The 14,555-nt window shown below is 36.9% G+C and overlaps 1 protein-coding gene across 1 annotated transcript; it reads left to right on the top strand.

The window, feature by feature from the left end:
* Positions 1 to 3,142: 3,142 nt before the first annotated feature.
* Positions 3,143 to 4,726, top strand: LOC148912979 (uncharacterized). The gene has a single exon (XM_089026966.1). The coding sequence runs from the start codon at positions 3,266 to 3,268 to the stop codon at positions 4,397 to 4,399; it is 1,134 nt and encodes a 377-aa protein (XP_088883092.1). The 5' UTR covers positions 3,143 to 3,265; the 3' UTR covers positions 4,400 to 4,726.
* Positions 4,727 to 14,555: the final 9,829 nt, after the last annotated feature.

Genomic DNA, 14,555 nt, shown 5'->3' with positions numbered 1-14,555 from the left:
CACTTTTTCACGTCCACCCTGACACAGGAAGCCCAAAATCGCACCTTTAAGCCTCAATATCTCGCCGAGGAATTATCCAATCAACCTCATATGTATATAATTTGAAAACTGGTGATATCTAGAATATGATAAAAGTGGTTTGATTTTAGGGGTCATATGCACTTTAATGGTTTTGCATAATCAAACTAGCACAAAAATAATCCAGGAACAAAAATATTTTTCTAACAAGGTTCTTCCATACTTCTGCGTAGATAACTAACATTGATCTTCTTCGTTGATAAACTAGCAGAGGCATTAAGGAAGTAAGAGTGATATCCCGCAGTGATAAATTCTGGTTGGCGATTTATTCTTCTCGTCGAATAAATCTGTCTTTTCTAACTATTTACGGTTTTCTTGCTCTTTTTTTAACTTTACTTTGCTGTGTCTTCGGCAACCGTATTTTCTTTTTCTTTCTTGGTAATAAAAGTTCATAAAATATATCTGGTCTTTCTGATAGCGATGGAACTTCTAGTCTTTTCGAAGATTTTGATTTCGGAGCATCGTCTTGATACATCATCACTTTGACTTTGGGTTGAAGCTTTGCTTCTTGTAAATAAAATCTTCTTTCTTTACGATCCAGAAAATGCACATCAGCCAAATGATTTGATAACTTGACAAGATACTTTGCTCCACATCCAGGAACAGGGCAATCCCTGCACACTCGGTTTACCATGTTGACGGTTCGAAGAGTTGTTACGAATGAGAGTTTTCTCAAGATGTTTTAACTTTTATACAGGACAACAAGGCCAAAACCAGGACCGTAAGGACAAAACCAGGATGATCAGGACAAACCTAGGACACTCGGGAAAAAGGGACAAATTTGCACAGGGCCATTTTTAGAATCTTCGCTCAATTCGGCATATATCACTGGGGTCTAAAACAGCTTAGCTCATCAAGATTTTCAAACATGCCTGAACTTGCCAAATGACGTCACAATAGATTTTGTGCGACAGCCAATGAAATCTCAATATTTCTGCACAAAAGATGACGTCGTGTCTATTTTTAGCATTTCTGGGGATCAGACACTATAAATACCAAGCTTTCTAGTCTTTTGGCCATTGCAAGCGAACCTTTGAAGACTGTGGATCAGCAAGCAAACAAGCAAGTAGAAGCAAGGCTTCTGCGACTCATGCAACAAGTCTTTCACAGAAGAGACAAACCTAGTGAGGCATAAAAAGGCTCTTCACAGTGGGCGATCATTTACCTGTGAACGATGCGGGAAGCAACTTAACCGAAAGGATGCCCTAAAAAGACATGAGAAGAAACATTCTAAAGACAAGGAGCACCAGTGTCAACACTGTAACAGAACGTTTTACAGAAAAGATAAGTTGGAAGAGCATCAGAAAGTCTGTGAGTATGATAAGTCGTATGAAGATCATGAGAAAAAGAGAAAAAACGATGACAAAGAAAATGAAGAAGCACCCCAAAAGCGAGCTAAAGTAGATGATGCGAGTGAAACCGTTAATGAGGAACCGTGTAGCGATGATGGAAAAGACCCCTGTGAAATGATGTCTGCTATGCAAGACTCGTTAAAGACGTTCAAGTATAAACCCCGGATTAGAGAAAAGTATGATCTGAGACTTTGTTTGCAAGGGAAGAAGAAAATTCTCTTGAACCGACTACAACGCGAACTAGCGTCTAAGAAAGGTATCAAATGGTTTGTCAGCGTCAAGGTGAAATTCATCAAACCCAAAGCGGATGGTTCTGATATCACTTCTGAACCTCACTTTAGAAGTTTGTGTCAGTTGACCTCAGTTAACTCGCAAGAACTGGAAGTACAGCTTGGTGAGGCATATCAAAAGATTTTAGATGTTTTTGCGACCTACCAGAAGGAAGGCAGTAGTTGGTTGTTGTCTGACGTCCTGCACCTGGATCTCAACGTGGCACGATACACACCCATCAAAGGCTCCAGCTACCTTCCCCTACCCAAGCAGTTGAAAGACAAGAAAGCGATAGTTAACATTAAGAACAATGACAAAAAGTGTTTCCTATGGAGTGTTCTGGCAGCCTTGCATCCTGTATCAATGAGATCAAAACCCGAACGTCTTCACCAATACCAGCCCTATATCAATGAACTGAACTTTGAGGGCGTTGAGTTTCCCGTGTCAATTAGCAAACTTCAGAAATTTGAAAAGCAGAACAATATCGCTGTCAATGTGTTTGGATTCGAGCAAGGAGATTTGTTTCCTGTCTACATCAGCAAGGAACGATATGACACCCATGTGGATTTACTGTTGTATTCACTGGGACAGCAGCGTCACTACTGTTTAATCAGATACCTTAACCACCTACTGTCTAGTCAGACAAAATATAAGGGAAAGAAGTACCACTGCCCCCACTGTCTTCATGGGTTTGTGCGTCAAGATCTTCTGGACGAACATCAACCCAGATGTGGTCAACATGGTGCTCAGATAATCGAGCTCCCCACTGAAGAGAACATGTTCTTGCAGTTTAAAGACTTCCACAAGCAACTCCGCGTCCCTTATGTCATCTTTGCGGACTTTGAGAGTTTGACTAACAAAATAGACTCTGTTTCTCAAGACCCCTGCAAGTCATCAACAGAAAAATACCAACAACATCAAGCATGTGGATTCTCATACGTCAGGGTTTGCGAGCGATCAGACCAGAGTCAACCCCCTGTCGTCTATCGTGGAGAACATGCAGTGGACAAGTTTCTCGAGATGTTACAACAAGAAGAAGAACGTATTGAAACTTTGTTGAAAGACATTGTCCCCATGCAATTAACATCAGAATAAGAGAGACGGTTTCAACGTGCAACCCTTTGTCACATATGTAAAGAGGAGCTGGGTGCCGACAGAGTGCGGGATCATTGTCACATGACAGGAAAGTTTAGAGGGGCTGCGCATAACTCTTGCAACTTGAACTTTCAATTTACTGGACGTATTCCCGTCATTCTGCACAACCTGCAGGGCTACGATTCTCACCTCATTATGCAAGGACTGGGTAAGATCAAGAACAAGCAGATCAACTGCATACCCAACAAGGGCGGATCCAGAATTTTTTGAAGGGGGGTCTCAGGGGTAAATTTTGTGGGCAAAGGCATCCCAGTCGCATTTTTACCACAGGAAGCCCACTTGACCTCAGGAATGACAGGGGGGTCGCGACCCCCCCGACCTTCCCCTTGGATCCGCCCTTGCCCAACAATATAGAGAAATACATTTCTTTCTCTATTGGAAACCTGGACTTTATTGACTCTCTGCAATTCATGAATGCGTCGCTGGAGAAACTAGTCAGCAACCTAGCAAAAGAAGGAGACAGCAAGTTCACCATACTGAAGAAGTATGTAGACAGTGATAAAGTACCTTTGCTGTTGAGGAAGGGTGTGTACCCGTATGATTATATGGACGGTGCACAGAAATTTCAAGAACCCCGACTTCCCCCGAAGGAAGCATTTTACAGCAAACTTACAAAAGAACACATTAGTGAAGAGGATTATCGGCATGCGCAGAACGTGTTTACCACTTTTCAGTGTAACAACCTGGGGGAGTACCACGACTTGTACTTAAAGTCAGACGTGCTGCTCTTGGCGGATGTCTTTGAAAACTTTCGCAATATTTGTCTAAACTACTACGAACTGGACCCTGCCCACTATTACACCAGTCCAGGATTGGCTTGGTCTGCCTGTCTTAAGATGACTGATGTGGAACTCGAACTATTAACCGACCCTGACATGTACTTGTTCGTGGAGGAGGGATTAAGAGGTGGAATATCGCTGATTAGCCATCGCTACAGCAAGGCCAACAACCCCTACGTCCCTGACTACAACCCTAATCAGGACACCAACTATATAATGTACCTAGACGCTAATAACCTGTATGGTTGGGCTATGAGTCAACCTCTACCCACCCACGACTTTGCTTGGTTGTCGGAGCAAGAGGTAGCAGAATTTGATGTCACGGATCTAGAGGATGACAGTGAACAGGGGTATATACTGGAAGTTGGTCTTGAATACCCACAGGAACTGCATGATATTCATAGTGACTACCCTCTAGCACCTGAGAAGATGAAAGTGACCAACGACATGGTTTCTCTTTACTGTCAGCAACTGAATGAAGACCTGGGCCTTGGCGGTGCCCCAGTACCCAAACTCGTCCCCAACTTAAATGACAAGACGAAGTACATTCTTCATTATCGCACCCTGAAATTGCATTTGGAGTTGGGGATGAGACTTGCCAAGATTCATAGAATCCTGGGGTTTGCGCAGAGCAAGTGGTTGAAGAAGTACATTGATTTTAATACAGAGAAACGAAAACATGTGCGTAATGACTTTGAAAAAGATTTTTTCCAATTGATGAATAATGCAGTCTTTGGAAAAACCATGGAGAACTTGAGAAAATGAGTCAATGTGAAGCTAGTTACCAACCCAACCAAACTCACTAAACTGACAGCTTATCCTGCCTTTGATGCTTTTCGCTTCTTTTCTGAAGACCTTGCGGCAGTCAACATGAAGAAGACCAAGTTATACCTCGACCATCCCATCTACGTAGGGTTCTGTATCTTGGACCTGTCCAAAGTATTCATGTATGAATTTCACTACAAGTACATGAAACCAAAATATGAAACCCAGTGCAAACTACTGTTCACAGACACCGATAGTCTTTGCTATAAGATTAGGACCGAAGACATGTACCAAGACATGTACCAAGACCTCGACCTATTTGACACTTCAGAGTACCCCACAGATCACTTTCTGCATAGTATGAGAAACAAGAAGGTGATTGGCAAGATGAAAGATGAGACCCATAGGATACCTATCGAGGAGTTTATCGGACTACGCCCACAGATGTACTCTATCTTGTACACTGAGAACAGCAAACCCATCGAGAAGAAGACTGCTAAGGGAATCTCTATAAACGTTACCAAGCGAGAGATACGACATCAAGATTACAAATCATGCTTGTTTGAAAGACAACCGCAAATGGCACGGATGAACCAGATACGTAGTGAGAACCATCAGTTATACACAGTGACACTCAATAAAACCAATCTTTCACCTTACGATGATAAACGATACATTTTGGAAGATGGGATTACCACCTTAGTATATGGACATTATCGGATTGAAACCATGTAAATAGAATATCATAGATAAAAATATTCATATGTAAATATTACTTACTGAAATACATTAAAATGATTTGACCCGAACTCTGTCTTGTTTTTAATTTGTCTTGTTTTTAATTTGGGATAGAGGGGAGATATTTTTATTTCATACTAGATAGTATATGGAAATGTTTTTCTTTCCAGTTTAAAAACAAGGAATAATATAGGATAGCCCTGTTTCTCTTGTTCTAAAAATAAGAGTGTATGAACAAAGTGGTCCTAGTGGCCCTGTTTCTCATCATGTTCTTAGGTGTACTAGAAGTGGCCCTCTGGCCCTACTTGCCCTACTGGCCTACTGGGAGCCCAGATTTTTGCTTTATGAAAAATAAGTAATGATTCGTAAACAAAACTACTACGAATTTCTTCCTATGATTCTTTCTTTCTCGTTTCTCTTCCTACATTCTTTATTATAAATAAAAATCTATTTTTCTCACGTCAAACGATTTTCGTGATTGATCGAAAAACGATCATGTAATGAATAAAAGTGTGTATGCTCAAAGTGGATTTCACTTCATCATGAGTCTTTCAAAGGAACAACATCTCACACCTCGCGTAACAAGTAGACGAGAAAACAGGGTAAACGAAGGGGTTCGTAAAATGACTTTAACTGAGAAAAAGAAAAACCAGAAACCGAGACAAAAGTTGAAATACTATCTGGCTTTTAAAAAGGTTATTAAACCTCCTGTGGTAGATATTTTCTCTTATTTCTGTACCTGTTGCTACTGCACCACACTTAAGTTTAGCATTAAGAAAAAGAACAAGAGTAAGGAAAGACTTGGAAAAAGGGATGCTAAAAGAAAACGAATCAAAGCACAACTTGTAACCCGAAACAGATTCAAGAAAAGAAAGACTAAAACCGCTGTTAACAATAAGAATATTGGAGACCACTTCCCCAAAGAAAGTTATAACCATAGTAAGTCCTAAGATGGATGAATTAGTTCTCTTTTGGAAACACCGAACTCCTAACGAACCACAACTACAACAGGAACTTTTCAAGCGTTACGTCTGTCGTCCTATGAGTCAAGATTATTTGGGAACGGTCGATGCGTTGCTAGTTGAGCAAATACTTCAGGGCAGATCTCGATCTAGAGACGGTGAAACTTTAGAGTATCGAGACACCTTGGCGTTTGTGAAAGCCTATCAATTTCTTCACGAACTGAGCCAATGTGATGATGCTGGGCTGTTAGACAACAATGTCATAGTGGAAGTCCATAGAATGCTCATGGATCATCGTAATCATCTATTTACAGTTGGAAAGTACAGTACCAGAGATCGGGTGGCAGATTTTGAAGGAACGCTTCACTTTTACCCCAATCCTCTGAATATGGAAGAAGCAGTGCAGATGTTGATTGACGAGTATAACCATCGTTGGTTTACTCTAAATCGTATTCGAACTGTAGACAGTAGGAGGGCTTTAGGAGACTTAATTCACCTGACTGCGTGGTTGGTCTACAAGTTCTTAGAACTATATCCTTTTGGAGATGGGAATGGAAGAACAGCTCGTCTCTTGTACACCTACATAATGGAATCCTATGGGTTCCCTTTCCCAGTCCCTCCATTGCTGTGTGACAAGGATGAAAACGAACATCACATCTGGTGTCAGATTCTTCGGAATGTGTGATTGATTGTACATTTAGAAGAACTAGAACATTGTATGATTTATTCCCTGCAGATATCTTGTAAAGAGTATGAGTCACTTAATAAAATATATTGAAAAATACCTGTTGTATTATTGAAATAATATCTCGCTACATACTCTAGTTTATGTTTAGCGAACTTAGTATCAGCGCGCGGGGAAAAAGTTAAATAAAGTTTAGCTCCTGTACTAAAAGCAGCAGAGAAGAAAGTTACCATGGTAATATCATTCGCGGTTCGATGGCTCGATATCTTAATAGCCACTTAAGAGTATCACGACATAATCACTTTTGTCAGTTTGTATTCGTAGAATAAACATACTCCTTAGATGGATTACAATTTTCGGGTCATGATTTTTTTTTGTTAAATTATGCTTCCCTATATATAGAGAGCACAAAAAAACCGGGACAATATGATAAAAACATTTCGACATTACAGGGACAATTAGAGACGTCATTGGGGCAAGTTCAGGCATGTTTGATAATCTTGTTGAGCTAAACTGCTTTGGAGTCGAGCAAATCGAAGGTAAGGAATATCAAGATTAGCTATGATAAATGGGACATAGGGATCTAAAAAATGGCCCTGTGCAAATTTGTCCCTTTTTCCCGAGTGTCCTTGGTTTTCCTGATCATCCTGGTTTTGTCCTTACGGTCCTGGTTTTGGCCTTGTTGTCCTGTATAAAAGTTAAAACATCTTGAGAAATATGGCGTTCCATCCCCGCCAAAATTGATGGTTTGTATTTGAAGTTCATCACATGAATTTTGCATTCGAGTAAATTTTTTATGTTACCATCTTGTATTTCATATGCTTCATCAAGGGTTCAACATACGTGTCTTATATTTGTCGTTCATGTTTTATATTCTTGATTGTCGCTGATTCATTCTAAACTCCACGCCACGTATTTGTCCTTTGAGTTTCACATTACAAACTCGACGACTTTTATTTTCAACTCAACTTCACGCTCCGATGAACTCGGTTGACCTTGGAAACCGCTGACCTAAAACAACGCAGTCGTAGGTATGAAAAGAAAAGAAAATGGCGGCAGAGTTTACCCTCTGTTGACACGGCTTAAAAACGCGTGATTGGTTAATTCAAAATATTAACTGAGGATGCGCAGTGTGGTTTTCTGCTGAATTTAGCGCAGGCGGTCAGTACAAAATGGCGGACGAGAAAGAATTCTTGTCGAGCGCTATTTTTTTCCGAAAATCGAAGTTTTTTACTAACATATCTGGATTAAATGCCATGATTGATCAAGAAAACAAGTCAGATGAGTATCTTGATCTTATGTGAATGGTTAATTGTATTGTTTTCAGTCTTACTCGGACAAAAACAAGCCATCGAAGTGTGTGTATTTGAATAAAAAGGCAGCGAAGAAATGCAATTATTGTGCCGTTATTCTAAGTCTTTTCCTAAGTTCTGACCTATAAATGCTGCTTGATTGTCAAGATAATAATGTAAATATAGTCGTGAGTGCTTTAAATGTGAAAATATGTGATCAAAACTATAGATGAGCATGCTTTACTCCGATTATTATGTTAAATCTGTTCAACTGGGTTGCTGTAATTCGATATCGTGTGTTAGATTCCTAGATAATTCTTCCTTTTAGGTTTTTCTTGGCGAAAAACAAATCGTAAAAGGGGAATACTCATCATTGAAGAAGTTTGAAAGCATACATGAACCTCCGATTGACAAACACCTTTTTTTTCGTCAGAAAAAGAATTTTTTTTCAGGAAAAGGGTTCTTATTATTCTCATTATTAGCAATGAATTAAATGCTACTTCATTTGTGTTTGCATGGCAATCTTACTTTTTTCATTTAATTTTGATATCTCTACAATATCAATGAAGAAGTTCTTAATATTTATGTTAAGTAGATATGGGAGAATCTCTCTTGTAAAGTACTCAGTTTGATCTTCCTCATATCTTCACCCTTTTTAGCTAGGCTGTTTTTTCCTTTGACTTTAAACATTTGAGTCATGCACAGGATAATATTAAAACAACTAAAAGATAATAACTTTTAAAACTGTTTCCACTTAATGTTAGTGCTGCATTTATAGTTAAGCAAAAGTTGTTAAGGTTCTGAGTTTTATCAAAAACCTGTTATAATCAGGTACCCCTCTAGATAAGGACAATGAAACAACATTAAGAATCTTTGGTTTTATCACATCTGTGTTTTGTTTAGATATATTGAAATTATTCATCAATGTGATACTAACTAGAAAGCCCTCTTCATATGGTATAATTTGCACTTGCTTTATTTTGGGTTCACCCAAAATGCTAATTCCCTCCCAGTGTAGTAGTGTTTCGTGTATACATCAGATTCCATGTTTTTGTTAGTTAATTCAATTGTATGTTGTTGGTTGTAAAGGTAAGTGATCTCAGCATTATATTTGCATTGTGTATTTCATCAGTCAACTTTCATAACAGTCTAGGGTAGTTTTAATCTGTAGTTTTGCCCTGTTTTTACCCACCCATATGGTACACAAGGAGGTTCTTTTATATTTAGTACACCTAGTGGCCTGTGTTGTTTGTTATAGATCATAATAATTAGAATACATTTTCTCCTTTCTGAGAATTGAGAATTATGATATTACCAAAGTTAAAAACCAAAGTAAATAGACTTTCCATCTACCAAGATACAATTTTTTAAATAGAGTAAAGGAATATACTGTAAGCACCCTTATGATACACAATTGCAAATTTTAATTAATAGGCCTTGGAAAAATTCCTAAAGACAATATTGGGTTTTTTCATGTTCTTTTTTTAGGTAATAGTTATTTTCCCCTCACATTGCTTAATAAACATATACCCCATTTTCCAATTTTCAACTGTTTTGATACACTAAAATACTAAATAATAGAATGGTTGTTAGGAGTATGATTGTATCCCACCCATAAAATGATTAAATCACTCTGGGTATACCTTCCTGGTAATTGGTTCATCATTAATTCCTTTTGTTGAATCAGTTTTCAATTCTAAACCTAGAACTGAAATGTTCCTTATAAGTGATATTGAGTGTGAGACCTTTGTTGTAAAAATATTTTGAAAATATAAGAAAAGAAGTTAGTTTATTAATTCCATTGTATGTGTTTATTAAAATTAAAGTGTATATGACACGAAAATATTCCATCATTTAAAATGTATAGTTTGTTAGTAATAATGAATATATCGTAACAAAATTTGTTTCAAAAGCTTATTTCTTGAGATATTTGCGAAAGTTAATCCCAATTTGTGACGTCATTTTGTTGACACGTACTCTAGATTCAGTAGTAATGTACTAAATATAAATTGTAATTCATATAAATTAACAACAAAAGACATATTTTAGTCAGCTTCATTTGATAGCTTACGTAGTACTCTTCCAATGTTGGGAAATTGAAAAGTGTACTACTTGAAATTAAGATTCTATATTCAAACATATTTCGTGTATTTGCAACTAAATCTGGAGACTTGTAAACAAAATGACGTCACAACTCGTGCTAAAATTTTTTGAATTTCTAGAGAAATACGTTTTTGGAACAAATTTAAGCGTGATATTCTTATTAATGCCAATAAACTACACATTCTTAACATTAAAATTTTTTCGTGTCATATACACTTTAATGATTACCACTTTCAGGTTATGATTTTTCTATATAGCATTGTAACAATTCCTTCTTTCTAACACCCTCAAGATGCAGAATAGCTAGGTTAAAGCTATAGTAGAATATTCCAGCACCCAACTTGTGGTAAAAGATGATACAAAAAGGGCTGAAATAGTTCACATTGAAAACTTGTTTAAAGTTTTATTATGAAAAGTGGTAAACCCAAACCTAGTTTTTGAATCAACAAGATTGCCAGAATCAGGGAAAAAATGTCATTATTAATATTTTCTGACATTTCAGATCTAGTATGTCACTCAAAAATAATTCAATAAAACAAAGTTTAGATTTTAAAAAAACATCAGAACAAAAAAGTCAGTTTTGAAATTTTGCAGAAAAATGTGAAGCCTATTCAGTGCAAACTAAAAGACAATCTTCCAATATCTTTCCCGAGTTTTTGGTAAATACCCTTTAACTAAAGACTTGAACTTGGGTAGGTCGAGGATCAGAGATACATAAAAATGATTTACAAAGTAAAAGAAGATATTTATCCTTCGTATCACAACATTTCATCATAGACTAAAGCTTTTATCCTTAGTCTTAGCGCTCCTCTAAGCCAGCTCTTCGAAACAGGTGTCTCCTCGTCCACGAATACGTTTTATCACGAAGAACTTTATTTTTCAAGTACTAATAACTACATCTGAAGAATTCCAATGAAATAAATTTATGTTAGAATCTAATATAGATTACAATTGTCCCAGTTGAGCAAGCAATAGTTGATTGTACTATTAATATGTCTAACTTCGAATATTTTATTACTTTGAAAGGGAAAATCTAGCACGGCAGAACTTCAAATTCAATGGCCATTTGCAATTACTTACAACAGATATTAATGAGTAAAAATATCATAATTTTAAGCTTATCTCTGTTGATCTGACCTTATTTTTGGCTAAAACGTAAACATGACCCACATCAATTTGTTTCACAATTGTCGACTTTTGTACCAAAAAGTAATTTAGCGTATCTCGATAACCATCATGTTGACCTCATTCTAAACATCACTGCCACCCTCTAAGTACTTTTTAAGTTACACTATGAATGATCAATTAGATATTTTGATTGCCAGTAAGCTGTAAAAATTATTCAAAGTCGCAGGTTTTTGAAGCACGAATACTGCTAGAGCGTCCGCCATTTTGTTTTAGGGATTTTCGCGCATGCGCACGCGTTTTTAAGCCGTGTCCCCTCTGTTGTTGAAGAGACAATTCGTCAGCTTGATACAAACCGCCAACAGGAGGATGACTGTAGTAGCTTATTGCTTCGTTTAGAGTATCCTAAACCCTACAATTATTAATAAAGGTTAACTACCGGCCTCAATCGTGGCTGGCATTGGATTAGCGACTTTCCTTTTTGGGTAACTATTAGTTTTTTTTCTATTCAATACATTGTAATATTAGTTTTCCCAAATAAAGCTGTAAAAAAAAAATGCTTAAGGAACGAAAAACAGTAGTTTATATCTCATGAATCTAGGGCAGAAAAAGTGTTAACTGGCCGCCCAGGTCGCCCTTCTTTCAAGGTTTCTGAAGATCAACGTCTCTCACCTTGTAGAAAGTGGGTTTTCTGTGCCGCGAATAAAGTCTTTTGCTAGGAGTGTCCATAACCATCGAAAGGAGAATGTCTCATTTTGGCATTAGGATATCAGGATAAAAGAAATCCAAGAACTGTATATTCCACGTAGAAAGATTAGTTTAGAAAGTTAAGTTGAAAATAAAAGTCGTCGAGTTTGTAATGTGAAACTCAAAGGACAAATACGTGGCGTGGAGTTTAGAATGAATCAGCGACAATCAAGAATATAAAACATGAACGACAAATATAAGACACGTATGTTGAACCCTTGATGAAGCATATGAAATACAAGATGGTAACATAAAAAAATTTACTCGAATGCAAAATTCATGTGATGAACTTCAAATACAAACCATCAATTTTGGCGGGGATGGAACGCCATAGAGAAAACTCTCATTCGTAACAACTCTTCGAACTGTCAACATGGTAAACCGAGTGTGCAGGGATTGTCCTGTTCCTGGATGTGGAGCAAAGTATCTTGTCAAGTTATCAAATCATTTGGCTGATGTGCATTTTCTGGATCGTAAAGAAAGAAGATTTTATTTACAAGAAGCAAAGCTTCAACCCAAAGTCAAAGGGATGATGTATCAAGACGATGCTCCGAAATCAAAATCTTCGAAAAGACTAGAAGTTCCATCGCTATCAGAAAGACCAGATATATTTTATGAACTTTTATTACCAAGAAAGAAAAAGAAAATACGGTTGCCGAAGACACAACAAAGAAAAGTTAAAAAAAGAGCAAGAAAACCGTAAATAGTTAGAAAAGACAGATTTATTCGACGAGAAGAATAAATCGCCAACCAGAATTTATCACTGCGGGATATCACTCTTACTTCCTAAATGCTAGTTTTTCAACGAAGGAGATCAATGTTAGTTATCTACGCAGAAGTATGGAAGAACCTTGTTAGAAAAATATTTTTGATCCTGGATTATTTTTGTGCTAGTTTGATTATGCAAAACCATTAAGTGCAACTGCTTTGGTTACTTTAGTTATCTTATCAACGAAATAGTAAAACTGTAATTTCTTAAGAATGTTAGTATGAAGTTAAGATCAAGATCTATTCCTACTTGGATTATAAGGAAAAGAACAAACGTGAATGCTGATAAATATATTTTACCATGTTATTAAGATTCAATAAATCGGATGATTGATTTTCTTAATCAAACCATTTCTTTTGTTCAAAACCACAAGAGCTGACTTTGAATAAACAATGAGCATTGAAGTTGTACATCGAGTTTGTTTAGTTATGGTAATAAAAAAAGATATTGAAACAAATCTCTGCGTTTTCTAAATCAAAGTATCGGGAGAAATGAAACAAGAAGGCAAAACCATAAGATAACTTTGTTATACTTTACTAGTTAGACGAATCATAAGATGAATCCATTTTATAGTTGAATGTGTGGCCCGCCAAAAACCGGTGTGAACCGGTGATCTGAGAAACAAAACAAAAAGCTCAGCAATTTTCGAGCATGCCATGGTCCCGCGCTTGCTATTTCTTAATGTATGATGTTCGGTGGCACTAAAAGTTTCGATGCGCGTTTCATGGATTGGAAAAATATATATATATGAACTGAGGAAGGCAGAATCGTTGATTTCTACAACAACAAAAAATATTAAAAAAACTCATAAGCTAAAGTCATCGGTGTGTTACTAATTATACAAAACAAACATGAAAACCTCAAAAAAACTTTGGAAACGCTTTGATGGGTCTATACTGTAGTTATAATTACAATACTAAGATACGCTAATGCAAAAAAAAAAAAAAAAAAAAAAAGAGGAATTCGGATTCTCCATGACATGAAGGTTAAAAATTCAGACGTTTAGAATAGGTTATAAAAAGAAAAATCATGACGCGTGCCTGATCCCATTGTTTGAAAAACATAAAACCAAGACGAATAATGATTAAGATATCAATCAGGATATATACCGCAGGATCGCAGTGAATCCCTGACCCAATGGATCATAAGCAGGAGTATATCATAGGATTGTTAGTTACTGAGTATGATCAATTCGATTACTCCAGACGCTGAATGAGTACTAATTCGCTTTTGGATAAAATACTTTAGAGGAGATGAAAATGCTTTAGAGTGGTATTTCTAAGTTCATGTTAGAAAGAATACATAATCGTCGTATAACTATGAAATATGGTTGAATAAAACCGGGATATGTTCCGAAAACTTTATTTTCATAAACATTGCATCTTTTCTACTATCCTAAGATCATAGGTGTTCTAAAATAGAAACATGTAACAAAATCCAAAGTGGAGATAATACAGTGAGCTAAAAATAGATACAGCTTATCCAGGATAGGGATTTTGGGAGAAGGCTCCGGAATATTAAAAACAGACCCTGATTGGTTCATGCGTCTGATTATGTCATAATTCGGACTATTCTAAAAATAGATGTGACCAATCCAGGAGGATGCTCAGAAGCGGCTCTGATTCCTTCTCAAGAACTATGACGCCATAATAGGGTTTGTTCTAAAAATATATATGACCTATCCGAAGAGGAGGTGTGACATCACTATGAAAGATGTGACGTCATTTCATGGGGG

The sequence above is a fragment of the Actinia tenebrosa genome, unplaced genomic scaffold (genome assembly GCF_029948245.1).
Source record: "Actinia tenebrosa isolate PJP-AT-01 unplaced genomic scaffold, QUT_ActTen_1.0 PGA_scaffold10__47_contigs__length_13832649, whole genome shotgun sequence".
NCBI classification, from domain to species: Eukaryota; Metazoa; Cnidaria; class Anthozoa; order Actiniaria; family Actiniidae; genus Actinia; species Actinia tenebrosa.
This window is presented reverse-complemented; position numbering and strand designations above follow the sequence as displayed.